Genomic DNA, 16,141 nt, shown 5'->3' on the forward strand with positions numbered 1-16,141 from the left:
AAATCCATTATGAGTGTTCAGTGACCATTAGCTGGCAGGGGAGCCGCAGTGCGTCAGCACTGGCGTAACTACCCCTGTGGAGCTTTGATGAGCCACTGCTCTAGTTGGCATCCTCTCTCTGCTTCTGTGTGTGTATGTTGTGGGCAAGTCCCCTTACCGTAAATCATTCATTTCAGAGTGAAGCCGTTTAAAGTTAAGGTAAATTTAGGGTTCTGGTATGGTTAAGGTTAGGGTTAGGCTAATTCTCGAGGAAATGAATGTAAGTCAATGTAATGTCCTCTGAAGTGATGAAAACTGACTGTGAGTGTGTGTGTGTGTGTGTGTGTGTGTGTGTTTTCATGCACGGCCGAGAGAGAGAGAGAAGCAATTATTTTTTCCAACATAGCCAACCAGGTCCAGTTCAATAGCTAATGAGCTGAAGTTTTTTCCCTTTGGTTTCATGAAAAAAGGAGTGTGTGTTTGAATTACAATACAAGCTAAACTATAAGCACAAATGCAACTCTGTGTTTTCTTATGTCAGTCAGAGATAACTAATTGATCATTTAGGAACTGACCAAATTGTTATACAGTTTGATTTGGCAAGAAAGGCTCTTTAAATGGTCTTTCAAAGAATTTGAGCAGCAAGATAGACATACATGGATATTCTCAGTCAAAAGTACCAAAAGCTGAGATCATTAGGAGGAAGTGGTCGGAGCTGCTGCAGAAAACTGTGTGGGCATAAACGTATTCATATCAGTGTGATATTATAAATATGTATTAAGATGATTGGATGTTATTAATCAGCTTGTAGCCAGGAAGCGCATGAGCAACTGATGGTGAAGCATGAATGAAGAAACTGATGCAAGCACAACTTCAGTGCTATTCCTGAGCTAACGCTCATACACAATGCATTAATTTACTTCACCAAAACTAAAATGTATGTAGACTGCTGGATGGTTGAGAAAGCTGAAAGAAGAGGCAGATGTGTACTGTAGATGACCGTAGAGGAGTGTATGTGTGCCTCTCCCTCTGCCTGCTGTCAGCAATTGTATGTGTGTGTGTGATGATTTCTTTCCTCAGGAAGAGCAAGAATGGATGGAATGTCCCCTCCCACACACACACACACACACAGACGTGCACGTCTTCAGATACAAACCACGTCTGCTTTACTACACAGTGAAATCAACCGTCCTTTATTCCTGACAAGTATCATTGTCAGCATGCAGGTGTGCAAGCATGATGATGTTTTTTGTCACAAGTCTGCAGTAATGCCTCCTCCCTGTGGGGCAAAGAGACAAACACACTGCCAAACACTTACAGGGGTACTCAAATAATTTAGTACACTTCCATAAAGTTGGAGACTAATGCAACTCATTTGCATCTTTCGCTAGAATCACTACCTAGTAAAAACCCCCATCTTTCCATCTCCATTCTTCCAGAGAGAAGGTTTACATCAACATAGAAAGAACTGTGTGGGTGATACAACCCTTTTAACACATAGTGCCCAAAGTTTAGGAGTTCAAACATAATTGGACACTTGGCTACTAGATGTTTCTTGGGCAGCTGTGTGTTGTTTTCAGTTCATGCTCAATATGGGGAGTAAAGAGATGACTATGCGTGTAAAGAAGATAATGAGGCTGAAAAGGAAAAATGCAAAAAATCTGTCAGAGAGGTATTAAGGGTAGCTGGTTTGCTAAAATCAACAGTTGGGTACACTCTGAAAGAGCAGGTGCACTCATGAAAACTAGAAATGTCACAGTACTTTCTATATGAATGTAAACCTACTCAAGTTAAAGCTGAGACTTGGTACTTTAATGTAGTATCTACTATTTTATTTCAAATAGAATGTGCTGAAGCACAGAGCCTGAAGAACAAAATATATGTAAGTGTCCAAATACTGTCTGGACTGTAGTTTGAAGGTTTAAGATATACCCTTAAGACTTGAGAGGATTACCTATAAATAACACCCCAGCTTCATACAGACTGAGGGCTATATGGATGTGTGTGTGTGTGTGTGTGTGTGTGTGTGTTTGTCTTGGGTTGTAGTTTGAGAAGACCACAACACACGCGTTCTGCACGCTGCCGACATGCAAACAGGCCACACTGCAGAAACCCACTATAGCAACATTCAACACCCCTTGGCAATCCAACCTGGCAACAGCCCAGCTCTCCTTGGCATCCTCGCTAATTCAGGACACAGTTAACCCTCTGCACAGGGGTCTTAATGTTAGCCTTTCGGTGTGAGAGCTTGTGAGATATGGAAACAGTCTGTGCTGCAGTATGCGAGGGGCACAGCTGAGCGGTCAGCTGGAGTCAAGGGAATGGCTGAGCTCAGGGAAAACACACACGCATGCTCTCGCCCACATACACTGGCATTTTATAATGCATCGGTCAGGGTGGGGTCAGTAGTTTTTAAAGGTGGCATAATATTTTAGTTTGTAAGTCTGTCTGGTTTCTTGGTATCTGTAGGAAATATGACACAAAGACTGATAAATGAAGTTTACATAGACTTAAAAATCCACAGAAAATATGGTTCTTTATTTTAATACAGACAGTAATTATTTATCCCTTGTAATGTATGTATAATGTTTAATGTATGTTGAAATTGTACTTTTTGACAGTTAGTTGAAAAGTTTGCTATCTAAAAGCTCTGTATGAATAAACCTGTCTTGCTGTATAAAGTTGGTGTAATATAATGTTGGATATTAGTTGTTCAAAAATTAAAAGTTTATACTAACTCTACTGAAGAAAGTCATGGTCACACAGCAGGGTGGAAAATGAATAGTTGAGTAGCATTTTTAACCTTTTGAGGACATTATGAAATCAGTATCTTATGAAGAATTTCAGACAGTCGACTCAGAAAGGCAAATATTAGAAGTTGTAGGATTGTACTAACAAAATCAGCAGGATTTGCATTTCAATTTATTTGAATCAGCTTTAATTGATCAGTAAAAGAGCTTAACAAGACAAGATATGCTTCTGTGTTATATTAATAATTCAGAATAATACTGGATTGAAAATGACATGCCAATAATAGGTGTAAATTAAAAAAAAACTACTGATACCAAATACTACTATAGCAAATTTACCTACAGTATATGTGAACAAAGCTCCCTCTAGTGGTGAGCATCTCTCCAGGACTACCACCACCCATTCGCTCTCTCTCTCTCTCTCTCTTTCTCTCTCTCTCTCTCTCTCTCTCTCTCTTTTTCTCTCTCTTTCTCTCATCACATTCACCTAGCACATTGACCCTCCGTTTCCTGAAGCAGTCTGAAGGCTCACGTGCACATTCAGATCTTTCTGATTCCTTGTTCTATTCTGTAGACAGAACATCGATTGCACATCTGTCCGTCCTGGTAGAATGATCCCTCCTCTGTTGTGCTTCCTGAGGTTACAATCATTTTTTCTTTGATAAAGGGTTTTTTAGGGAGTTTTTCCTTATTTGAATCAAGGGTGTAAGGTTAGAGGATGTTGTATACTGTATAGATTGTAAAGCCCCCTGAGGCAAGTTTGCAATTTGTAAAATTGGGCTATACAAATAAAATTGACTTGACCTGACTTGATCTAACTCCAAGGATAATAAAACACTGTTGATCTAAATGCAGAAGTGACAATTTTCAACATCTGAATGGCACGTCACCACAGGGTGGGTGTAGCAATTTCAATGTAAGACATACTTAGCTTGTGGTTTCTGTTCCTTTTCACAAGAATTGAAGATGTGGAGCCGTCAAAACCTATTGTTCACCCTGTGCAGTAAGTAATATTAACTGATTAAATATATCTACTTTTATGCAAATACAAGTGGTCTGGCTTTGCCTTGGTATCGATATTGGTTTTGGTAAATTCATTATACAGCTATAACAAATAAAAACTGATTCAAATGTTCAGTGACAAATGGATAAGAAGGTGTGTGAACCTCACTTTAAAAACCATGAACAAAGTCTGTTTCCAGGTGTTTCTTACATGTCATGATGATTTCTCTTTGCAGTTGCTTCGAGTCAAGTCATCAGCGCAGCAGGGTTGATCCGTGTGTCTGGATATGAAGGAAGAGAAGCTAAAGTTTCTTGCCCCTATGAAGAGGGTTATGAGTCTTATGAGAAATACCTGTGCAGGAATGAATGTGGCGATGATGATGTTCTTATTACGACCACAAGAGGGAAGACAGACAGATACTCCATTGATGATGACAAAAATAAAAGAGTCTTCACAGCGACCATCTCTGATCTTAGTTCTACGGATGCTGGTAAATACTGGTGTGGGGTGACCAGGACCGGAAAGGATATCTACACTGAAGTAAAACTGGATGTAAAACCAGGTAAATAAATAATCTCAGTACTGAATTTGACTTCTGTGGTGGAATGTAATAAAACACATATTTAATTAATTGTTTCAATTTTGAGGCACTTGTACTTTACTTGAGTACACATCTGTTACTCAATACTTCTATCCCCTACATTTCTGAGGAAAGTATTGCACTTTTATTTTACATCCCTTCATTTAACTGACAGATATACTTACTAGTTACTTTGAAGATTGATGTTTTATATACAAAATAAATGATTAGCATGTAAAATATGATGCCATGTTATAGATTAAACTGACCAAAAATATGTTAATGGTTAGAAAATACTGCTTGACTAGCTATAGCATTTAAATGCGACTTACATGTTGATATATCAGTAACAATAATCCAGTGGCAATATAACACTTAGAGGGGTCAAAAAACTGAAGATACCCCGAGCACAGCAGTGCCTCTCTCGGGTGCCAGCTAATGCAGGGAAAATACAGTAAATCAAAAACGTATTCCAGCGCACACCAGGATATTAGGACTTTCTTCAGTAGAGTTAGTATAAACTTTTAATTTTTGAAAGTAACTACTGACAACTAATATCCAACATTATATTACACCAACTGTATACAGAAAAACAGATTTATTCATACAGAGCTTTTAGATAACAAACTCATTACATTCTTAAAACAAACAGATGTCAAAAAATACAATTTATAAAGTGTTTCATCATTTTCATAATTTCAATATACATTATACATTGTATATTAATTATAAGGGATACATAATTATTGTCTATATTAAAATAAAGAATCATATTTTCTTTATGTCATATTTCCTACAGACACCAAGTAACCAGACAGACTTACACTATTTTTTTAATGGGTCACATTAAAAAGCAAAAGGAGGTGCGAGTTCACAAAACACGTAGTTTGCTCCTTTTGCTTTTTTAATGTAAGGCGTTAATAAAATAGTGTCAACCCTAATATCCTGGTGTGCGCTGGAATACGTTTTGATTTACTTACATTCTGTTGCACTTTTACTTTTGATTCTTTGAACACACAATATGTAATTTCTGCCGCTCGGGGTCTCTCAATCAAAACAATAACAAAGGATGAAGTTTAATGACGTTGTGAAGTAGAGTGGGAACATGGGAGTTGTTGTATTCACTGTTAAAAAACCAGCTTCTCCCAGTTAGGATTCCTTCAGTGTTCATCATTCAGGATCTTTTTACTGAGAGCTGAATTATCCGTAGAGGTCTCCTCCTCTTCAAAACAAACGTATACAATGATTAAAACCAGTAAAAACACTGAATATAGCAGTTTGACATAAAAAAATCAGTGTTTCTCCAATACTGTTTTGGAGACAGAGGACATCCAGAAGGGCTCTGTATGAGCTGAGCTGCCACTAACGTTTGCTCAGCTTGTTTGTCTGATAAATTAAGATCTAGACATCTGATCACTAAAATCCTTCATCCGGTTAAAAGATATACTTAAAAATGACCAAGATCTAAAAAGTTATTGTAAAAACATGGCTTAAAACTGAATAAAAGTCAATTTATGACAGTTTCTGGTGGACACCTACAATGCCAACATATTATCTTGTATGTGTTAAGTCTTTGGTAGACACCACTGTGGCAGGCAACCACAACGCATGCACATGCCAGATGATTATCATCTTGTGCACACATACTCTTTCATAGAGCGGGTATGACGCCATTGTCAGACGACCAAATTAAACGGACTGTTACCTTCATAGGTCCAGTCATATTTAGACATTTTAATGCAGAATAGTAATATATTATATCTTTAAGGACATTTAGCTAATAAAACTTCTGTACTTTAAGTAATATTTTAAATGCAGGTCTTTTACTTGTAATACTGTGATATTGCTACTCTTACTCAAGAATGTCAATACTTCAGTCTGCGCCTGTAACCGTCTCTGATGTTGTTTGTCTTACCGACAGACCGCTGCTGTGACCATTTCGCCAAAGTCCAAGGTTATGAGAACAGTTCAGTGTCCATCAATTGTTCATACAAGTCTGAGGACGGGAACAACCTGAAGTACATCTGCAGAGGAAACCAGCCCTCCACCTGTCTGCAGCAGGCAGTAGTCACCTCTGACATTAAACAAAATGGACAGTTCAGCATTAACGATGACAAAATCTCGAGCAAATTCACGGTGACCATTACCAGTTTGACCCAAAAGGATTCTGGGATGTACCTTTGTGGTGTCCATAGAAACACCGGCCTGGATGTCTTCTCTGGTGTTGAGCTAGAAGTCAAAGGTGAGAGGTCATGGCTCTAACTATATTAAATATTTGAAGGTGAGGCGTAGCATGAAAAACATTCTTATCCATTTCTAATCTGACCTGATTGCAAACTGCAGTATTATTCAATTCTTAAATAATGTTGCTCAAACCTCCTTGTGTTTGACAGAGTGGTGCTGTATGAAATCCCACACTGTGAGCGGCATTGTGGGACTTCCAGTAACTATGGAGTGTCCCTATTCACCACAACACAGGACAAACATAAAGTTCCTCTGTAGGGGAGACCACCGTAACGACTGTACAGTCATGGTGACGAGTCAACACAGCTCAGATCAGACGGACCACAGGTTCACACTGCAAGATGATGCTGCTTCCAGCTCGTTCCTGGTCACCATCACAGAGCTGAAAGCAGGTGACGCTGGGACATACTGGTGTGGTTCAGACCCACAGTGGAGTGTTGGTAACTACACCAAGATTCAACTGTCTGTAGGTAAGATTATGAAATGAGCAACAAACAATACAGCTGAATATATGAGTGTAGCTGTAAGTTACGTCTAGGTTTGATTCTCACTGTATAAACCTGGGTGTCCCGGTGGTTCAGGAAGCTCAGGTCTGCATCATGTAACCATGACATCCTGGTTTTCATCTCTCCTTCTAATCTCCTAACACCATAGACCACACAGTAATTGTAAAAATGCCTTTTTTGTGGTACAAAACATGGTAAAAGTGTCTCACAACTATTTATGTCTCTTGCTTAATCAAAACTCATCATCAGATAAACAGTAATTAGTGCTTGTTTAAGTTTCAGTTGTAAGTGATTTATAGTGGGGTTTTTTTCAAATGGTTTAAGCTCATTTACTATTCAGAATGAGCTGATTCAGTGATTGTCGTTATAATCTTTTCCTCTGACAGTTTTTCCACAGCAGACCAGCACTGTGGAACAACTTGTCACATCACAAGTCACACAAACCTCTAGTAGACCTATCACAGGTGTGTGTACTTCTTTTAATCACCATGTGGGGACAAATATCTGTTCACACAGTCCCATTATGACCACATTATAATCCATACAAGGTAAACCATTACATGTTAATGATTTCTGGTTCAGATTATGGTTGGAGTTTTGCATATAGTGGATATTGTCACAGTTAAAGAGAATATGAATGCAGTGAGGGCACAGTTCTGATATTTGGTGCCCCTTCTGCTGTTTTGTCCTTGAAGTTATGATAAATGATGAGTGAGCTGTTGATGTGTGTTTTCAGGAAGTGGATATTTTTATACTGTTCTCGTCTTGTACCAGATGCAGCACTCCCCTTCCACCCTGTGGTTTTCATTGTGCCTACTGTGCTGCTCGCTCTCACGTTTACCCTGGTAGTACTTTATAAATACAGATGCTGCAAAGAGCAAGGTATGATTTACACAAAACTTGCACACATGCACACAAAGTTAACAGTCAAACACACACACATATGCATACAAACAAATTGTGTAACTAATTATTGTGCTTTGTGTTTCCAGGAATCAACAAGAACAGAACCACTAAGACAGCAGAAGCAGATGATGGGATGAGTGAGGACAATGTAAGAAAATTAAACTTGAACGACTGCAGAGTTCGTTACAGTCCACATTACAAACATGTGAGACAGAAACAACATACTGATGATTTCAACCATTAGAGGGTCTGAATATATGAAGTTGTTTGTATTTAGGATGTCACTAGTGAAAAGACGGTGGATGAATGTGTTGAGCAAATTTCATTGCAGTCTGCCTGTTAGACTATTAGATATCTTGTGTAAGTTATTTGGTGGTAGTGGTAACCTCAGGAACTAAAACTGACGGGGTTTCATCCTCTTGGGAACATTTATGTACTCAGTTAATATCATGTTAATTTCAGTTCTTTGGTAAGCATTTTTCATTGGAAAGATTTTGATCGGACACTGGTGCTGAATCAAAAGTCATGAGGATCAACAAAATTATTAGGAATGATCTTTCTTGGACCATGAATATTCACACTGAATTTCCTGGTAATCTTGCCTGTAAATGACAAGATGTTTTGCTCCGGAACAAAGAGTTGCACCGACACATCGACCAATTGACTGACATCGCCATTCTTAGAGAGGTAGAGGTGCAAAAATAATATAGTCTATAATTTAAGGTTATTAAACATATAATTAAAGAATTAATATATTTCAAAATATGTTCATAATAACTGGTGCATTTACAACATTAATTCTCTTCAAACTGTTGCCCTCTTATCTGTTCAATTTTACTGATTCTTTTTTAGGATTATGAAAATCAGGAAGTGATCGTGAGCTCAAAGCAGGGGACCTCTAAACAGCAGAGCACCTGGCACCGTGGGGATGAGGATGCTGGTGAAGATCAACAAGATTCTGTGTACCAAAACTTCACAACAGATGACATCTACTGTAATGAAGTTTACGTTAAAGCCAATAAGAGATGAACAGTATAAATAACTTTGGTCAACGATGCATTTGTACTCAAATTATCCTGTTTGTATTGTCTTCATATGAGAACATTTTCATGTGCCACTGTGGTCCAATTTTCCGACTGTCTGACTTAAAAGCCACAGTAGGTTTTGTTGTGATTATTTGTACAAAATGGTTTTATTGTTAGCATGTATATATTTGTTGGCATAACTCTGATTTTACACTATAGTCTTTTACACTCATTATGACAAACAATTTAACACACCTGCACTCCTTGTAAGAAATTGTGGATAACCATTTCAGGCAGTTACCTTTATATATGTATATGTACCTTTAAAAAAGTGAATAAATAAACAAAACCAAGAGAAACCCGTCTTCACAGAGCAGTCATCATTGAAACAATTCAGCATTGTTGTTTGCACTATAAAAATGGGAGTACAAAAAACACTATCGCCACACCATCGATTGTCAGTTCCAAACATTTGATGAATTGAAATAAATAAGTGATTATTCTTATTACATTAGGACATGACAACATATCCCGGAGATATTCAAAGAGAGAAAAAGCAGTGCAGTAGAGCCGTGGCTATTAAATGGACTTGAAACAAGATTAGAGCAGGAAGAGTTTAAACTGTATGAAATCAGGTATTTCAGAGCAAGCTTAAATAAACCTGCATTCTCTCTAATGGCCAGCAGGGGGCGACTTCACTGGCTCCTAAAAAGTCAAAGCAGAATGTAACAATGTTGTTAAATGTCTATAATGGATGTATTTCAAAGAGGAATATAGAGAATGACTCTGAGAGGTTGTGATGCTTTACTGTGTCTGTATTCAAAATGTTTCAAATGTTCACCACAACTGTTTCATCTTTTACTTCACAACTTTGCAAAGTTCCCAAACTTGGGTGGAGGTCACCAGTGATATCCTCGCATCACTGGTGACCTCCGCCCAGCAATTACAGATGGAAATAGCTTTTAGCTCTATCTGGTACAAAAAATGTATTGTGCATTGTATCTGTTAAATGGACAATAAATAAATGAATAATTAAATTGTGTATAAAGCCCAACACACACACACACACACACACACACGTTACGTAAGGCAAGGCAAGTTTATTTGTATAGTACATTTCAACAACAAGGCATTTCAAAGTGCTTTATATAAAGTATAAAAAGCATCAAGACAGAATATAAAAGCAACACAACTAAAAAGACATTTAAATGCAATTAAAAAGTATTAAAGTATCTTTACACTAGCTTCCTGTCTGTCAAAGAATTGATTTTAAAATACTGCTGTTGGTTTATAAAGCACTGAATGGTTTAGGGCCAAAATACATTTCTGATCTGCTGCGACATTATAAACCATCTAGACCCCTCAGATCATCTGGGACAGGTCTGCTTTCTGTCCCCAGAGTAAAAACTAAACATGGAGAAGCAGCATTAAGTTTTTATGCTCCACACATCTGGAACAAACTCCCAGAAAACTGAAGGTCTGCTGCAACCCTCAGTTCTTTTAAATCACAGCTGAAGACTTTTCTGTTTGCCTCTGCCTTTTATTAAACCAAATTTGAGACCAAATGTCTCTTGCTTAATCAAAACTCATCATCAGACAAACAGCAATTAGTGCATGTTTAAGTTTTAGTTGTGAGTGATTTACGGTGGGGGTTTTTTTTCAAATGGTCTCATTTACTATTCAGAATGAGCTGATTCAGTGATTGTCGTTATAACCTTTTCCTCTGACAGTTTTTCCACAGCAGACCAGCACTGTGGAACCTGTCACATCACAAGTCACACAAACCTCTAGTAGACCTATCACAGGTGTGTGTACTTCTTCTAATCACCACGTGGGGACAAATATCTGTTCACAAAGTCCCATTATGACCACATTATAGTCCATACAAGGTAAACCATTACATGTTAATGGTAACACTTGATTTCTGGTTCAGATTATGGTTGGGGTTATGCATGAAGTGGACATCGTCACAGTTAAAGAGAATATGAATGCAGTGAGGGCACAGTACTGATATTTGGTGCCCCTTCTGCTGTTTTGTCCTTGAAGTTATGATAAATGATGAGTGGGGTGTTGATGTCTGTTTTCAGGGTTTGTTTTTTTTCATTCTATTCTCTTTTCTTGTCAGATGCAATAACTTTTCACACACTGTGGTTTCCATTGTGCCTGCTTGCACACACAGTTGCACACACAGTTAACAGGAAAACACACACATATGCATGCAAATAAACTGTGTAACTAATTATTGTGCTTTGTGTTACTGTGTCTGTATTCAAAATATTTCAAATGTTCACCACAACTGTTATCTTTTACATTGCAACTTTGCAAGTAAAAGTTGTCAAACTTGGGCGGAGGTCACCAGTGATGTCTTCATATCATTGATGGCCTCTGCCCAGCAACTACAGATGGAAATGGCTTTTAGCTCTATTTGATACAAAAAATGTATTGTGCATTGTAACTGTTAAATAATAAATAAAATGAATAATTAAAATGTGTATTGTTAGCTGATTCTGATGTACTCCAAAATCTAACACAAGTGTCAATCTGGGCACTGCTTAGGAGCCTAGGCCACAGTCCTATGAAGTACTGTCCCTATCGGTTTGGTGCCATTTAACTGTTCACAAGTTCTGCTGTAGGGCTTGAGTTACTACTATTCTACCAACTGCCTATCAGTTAAATTGCAAGCAAAAGTATTAAAAAATCAGGCAAAGAGCTCTGCTGCAAACTCAAAGCTTGTCTGTCAACTGCGCTCCTCAAAAGAGACATGTCTTTTAATACTCGGGGACCAAGGGGAGGTCTCCCTAAGATTGTCTTATCAGCTTTCTCCACATATTTTGCATATTTTTTTCAAAGCAGTTCATTGGTTACATGGAACATGCATACATTATAGTATTCAAAGGTATACATTAGAATATTGTCATATGAAAGAAGTCACAATGCATCTTTACAATGGTGGTTATTCACATGGAGATCCTACAACACCTCTAAAAAAAGATCCTCTTTTCGTTTAGTCCATCAAACAAGACCGTGGTTGTCTTCCAGAAAACCCAGAACCCATCATTAGCAACGGTTCTTATTGATAATGATCGAACACAGGTCTGTACAGCAGCACATCAAATTGACAGTGTTAAAAAAAAATCAACATATAAAGGTGTCTAACAGCAGTCCTTTAACTGATCAGTCCAGATATCATTAAAACATATAGTGCGGAGCAGTCCCCGACTTGAGAGGGTCAAAGATGTTCATCCAATAAGGATCAAACTGCACTTAGATGTTGTCTCTTGCCGTTCTGAAGATGAAGGTCTGACTTTTGGTCTTTAACCCCAACAGATCATCCCACAATATGAAAAATTAGTCTATTGGTTCATTTAGTTTCTAAGCAAGGAACTTGCATGGAGCTTCAGGTCACCGTCAGCACATTCAGGTTTGAATGTCTGATTATGCCCATGAATCTATGCAGTCATCTATCTGTGTCATCTAGGAAGGCCACCTCCGACCATGGTAACCACCTATCACAAAGTCCTCACTTTGCAAAAATGTCCTTACTGCTAAAATGTCCTCATTCTCAAGGTCTGAGACTCAAATTAGTCCTCACAAAGATAGATGTCCAAGTACACTTAGACCTTTAGATACACTGAGTCCTTTGCTGGTGCTGTTCTACAGTTACACTGAATTCAGGATTACACACTTACAATCCTACAGCCCATTAATAACTATTAATTAGTCCATATTGTTGATCTCATATATATTCATTTAATTTAAGAGGTTTCATTGATTCTGTGAAACTTTTTTCTGGGAAAAGTTTTGCACACACTTTTCCTATTTTTAAAATGGGAGAGAAGTTGGGGCAACAATGATGTTCTTATTATGACTACACAAGTGCAGAACAACAGATCCTTCATATATGATGACAAAGAGAAAAGAGTCTTCTCAGTGACCATCTCTGATCTTCAGCTCATGGATGCTGGGAGATATTGGGGTATGTTTGGAAATGATATATACACTGAAGTTAAGTTAGACATAGTGCAAAACAAACAAATATGTAATGTCTGTGTGTGTAATTTGACAATTTAACTTCAAAATTTAATTCACTGTCCTTCAGTTTTCCCTTGATGGTATTGTTGTGTTCAAACACCAGGTTTCAAACTGTATGTATTGTGAGAGTGTGGGAACTGATAGTTTCACACTAACAGCAGTGTGTTATGTGTTTTATTGCACCTCACAATATGTGTTAAACCTCTCAGTCCAGCATCTTGAGGAAACAGCTTCATCAACTGTCACATTGTTTCGATGATGACCTCTTACGGACCCTAAGCAGAAATCTAAGTTGGGCCCCCTGTTTTCTTTCTTTGTCTATCAATCCACATTTTACTTAACACTGTCATCAGCCAAAAATATGATCTCTAACAAGTCTGAGCTTCATTACTTTTTTCATCTTAAAGGAAGCATAGGTAGTTAACAGCTATACAAGTTTTCTCTTGATATTTTCTTGTGTGTCCCTAAATTTTATATTTGTACCTTATATTGTCATAAATACTTTGAAAGTGACACAGCAGCAATTATCCTTGCACAAAAATGCGAGCACAGTAAATACATGTGGAAGAATAAATTTCACTCACTCTTCAGTTGCATTTGTGTACATTTGAGAAAACTGAATACTATGATACAGTATGTGGCGTATTTATCATTTAAGAGCAATCATATAAATCTTTTCACAAAAAGATGCAGTAGTGTGATAATTTGTAGTTGATAAAATACTGTTAGTATGAATGCGGAAAAGAGAGATTTTAACATATTGAGAACATATATTGTGGGTGTTATATTTACCCAGACAATATTCTCAACATCATACAAACTGTGAAAACAGTTCACACAGTAACACACATCTGCTGTAGTTGCTATGTTTCTTTGAAATAACACGAAGACGTGGAGCCTTCAGAATTTGCTGTTCATTCTCTGCAGAAAGTTATTTGTATAATATAAACACATTTATTTATTTCAGCAAATACAATGGTTTATGTCAGATAGCTTTGTCATAATAGAAATGTATCTATTATGACACATTTCATTAATGCAGCTAGGATTTATGTCTGCATGATAAAAATGAAATATAACACTGAAGACATCACAACGGATGTGCTCTGACAGTTAAATACTGTTTGGTATCAGTTTGTCATGAATTGAGGGGGGGGGGGGGGGGGTTCTTATGAGAGCTACCTGCAGGAATGACTGTGGTGACAATAATGTTCTTATTACAACTACACAAGTGAGGAAGGACAGATACTCCATCTATGATTTCTTGACACAAAGAAATGGGTTTTCACAGTGACCATCTCTGATCTTAGTCTTATGGATACTGGGACATACTGGTGTGAACTGACCAGTGCCAGAAGGGATATCTACACTGAAGTAAAGCTGAACATAATGCCAGGTAAACAAACAAATATACAGTATAAATGATGATGATGAGGAGGAGGAGGGATACATTTTTCTACATTGTTGATATTTTCATTATTCATATCTCATATATCTAAGCTTTTTTACTTTTTACAGATACATTTTCATAGGGATGAGTGTTAAAGAGTTGTACATGATTAAATCCACTGAACAAGAAAGAATGTGCCTGAAGAAAACAGTTTTGTGTGAAACAGACACTGAGATAGTTTGAATAGTGGGCTTCTGAAGATTATATATAATCGGACAGAAATGTATTTGAAGAAAAGGCTTACCATAAAAGAAATACACAGACTATCCTGACTGCAAATTGCACTGTTGTCAAATTGCTAAATCATTTTGCTCAAACTGTCTTTTCTTTGACAGAGTGGTGTGAAATCCCACAATTTGAGCACCATTGTGGGACTCCCAGTAACTATGGAGTGTCCCTATTCACCACAACACAGGACAAACACAAAGTTCCTCTGAAGGGGAGACCACCGTAACAACTGTAGAGTCATGGTGACAAGTCAAAGAAGCTCAGACTGGACGGACCACAGGTTCACACTGCGAAATTATGCTGCTTCCAGCTCATTTCTGGTCAACGTCACAGAGCTGAAAGCAGGTGATGCTGGGACATACTGGTCTGGTTCAGACCCACAATGGAGTGTTGGTAACTACACCAAGATTCAACTGTCTGTAGGTAAGATTATGAAATGAGCAACAGACAATACAGCTGAATATATGATAAGTGTGCACCCACCACTGAAAGTAGAACAATAATGCTTGATTTGTTTGGGACCATCAGTTGACATATTGCTCAAGTGCAAACCACCCTAAATCCATCTTTAGACACTTCAAATATAGGGCAACATAAAAAAGCTTGTCATGTAGAAACGACAGAGTCTGCAGTGTACTCATCAGTAAGAAACAGTGACTAGGCGCGCCTCGGTAGTCTACTTGTTCAGACGTATACAACGTAAACACAATATCCACGATACAATTCCAGCAGCAGAAGTTTGTTGCATGTCTTTCCCCATCTCTATCTCTTCTTGTTTCCTGTCATATCTTAACTGTTGCTATCCAATAAGACATAAAGATGCCCCAAAATATATTTAAAAAAAGAATGACCTAGCAGGTTATAATCATATGGCCTGATTCAAACTTTCCTGATTGTCACTGATAGGACATTTTTTACTAATCATGATGTACAAACAAAGACGTACAACAGAAATTGTTTGTAATGAGACTTTAATGAAGGTACATGCACTCTGTAAATTTTCAGTGTGTTGCTTTATTTGCTGTCAACAGCTGGCATTAAGGAAATTTGGTCCCAAGTGATTTCCAAGCAATGTAATTCCAAAAACTGGCATTAGCTGACGTGTTTTGACTTATCACTGGTGGTGGAAGAAGTATTCCGATCTTTTACTCAATGCTAATGTGGTGTCTGATTTTATTTTAGGTGAGTTATTGTGTGTATATGCTCTCTCTGATCTCTGTCTTAGAGTGATCATTACATGTTTATTACACTCGACACAGAAACATATCATTAGCATTTGGCCAAAACTCTTATGTCCCTTCTTAGCTGACTCAACTACAACCATCCATGAGCTCATCTTCTATGTCTACATTATAAATACATGCTTCCCCCCCCCCCCCCCCCCCCCCCCCTCTTTACTGCCCCTGCAATTCTGCCTGTCCTGCTGAGCCTGACATTT

The 16,141-nt window shown here is 37.8% G+C and overlaps 1 protein-coding gene across 2 annotated transcripts; it reads left to right on the plus strand.

The window, feature by feature from the left end:
* Positions 1-3,234: 3,234 nt before the first annotated feature.
* LOC137176991 (polymeric immunoglobulin receptor-like) lies at positions 3,235-9,352 on the plus strand. Of its 2 annotated transcripts, XM_067583060.1 has the most exons (9): positions 3,235-3,369; positions 3,688-3,732; positions 3,968-4,294; positions 6,234-6,554; positions 6,706-7,026; positions 7,449-7,526; positions 7,837-7,944; positions 8,055-8,116; positions 8,821-9,352. In XM_067583060.1, the coding sequence occupies exons 2-9, from the start codon at positions 3,696-3,698 to the stop codon at positions 8,995-8,997; spliced, it is 1,431 nt and encodes a 476-aa protein (XP_067439161.1). In that variant the 5' UTR covers positions 3,235-3,369; positions 3,688-3,695; the 3' UTR covers positions 8,998-9,352. The 2 variants fall into 2 exon arrangements, with proteins under 2 accessions (XP_067439161.1, XP_067439170.1); XM_067583069.1 differs by lacking the exons at positions 3,235-3,369; positions 7,449-7,526 and having other exon boundaries at positions 3,459-3,732.
* Positions 9,353-16,141: the final 6,789 nt, after the last annotated feature.

Source organism: Thunnus thynnus, chromosome 3 (genome assembly GCF_963924715.1).
Source record: "Thunnus thynnus chromosome 3, fThuThy2.1, whole genome shotgun sequence".
In the NCBI taxonomy this organism is placed as follows: domain Eukaryota; kingdom Metazoa; phylum Chordata; class Actinopteri; order Scombriformes; family Scombridae; genus Thunnus; species Thunnus thynnus.

Coding starts and splice junctions, on each gene's coding strand:
- LOC137176991 (XM_067583060.1), top strand. CDS start 3,696: ATGTGGAGCCGTCAAAACCTATTGTTCACCCTGTGCA. Junction 3,733..3,967: donor CCTATTGTTCACCCTGTGCA/GTAAGTAATATT, acceptor TTCTCTTTGCAG/TTGCTTCGAGTCAAGTCATC. Junction 8,117..8,820: donor ATGGGATGAGTGAGGACAAT/GTAAGAAAATTA, acceptor ATTCTTTTTTAG/GATTATGAAAATCAGGAAGT.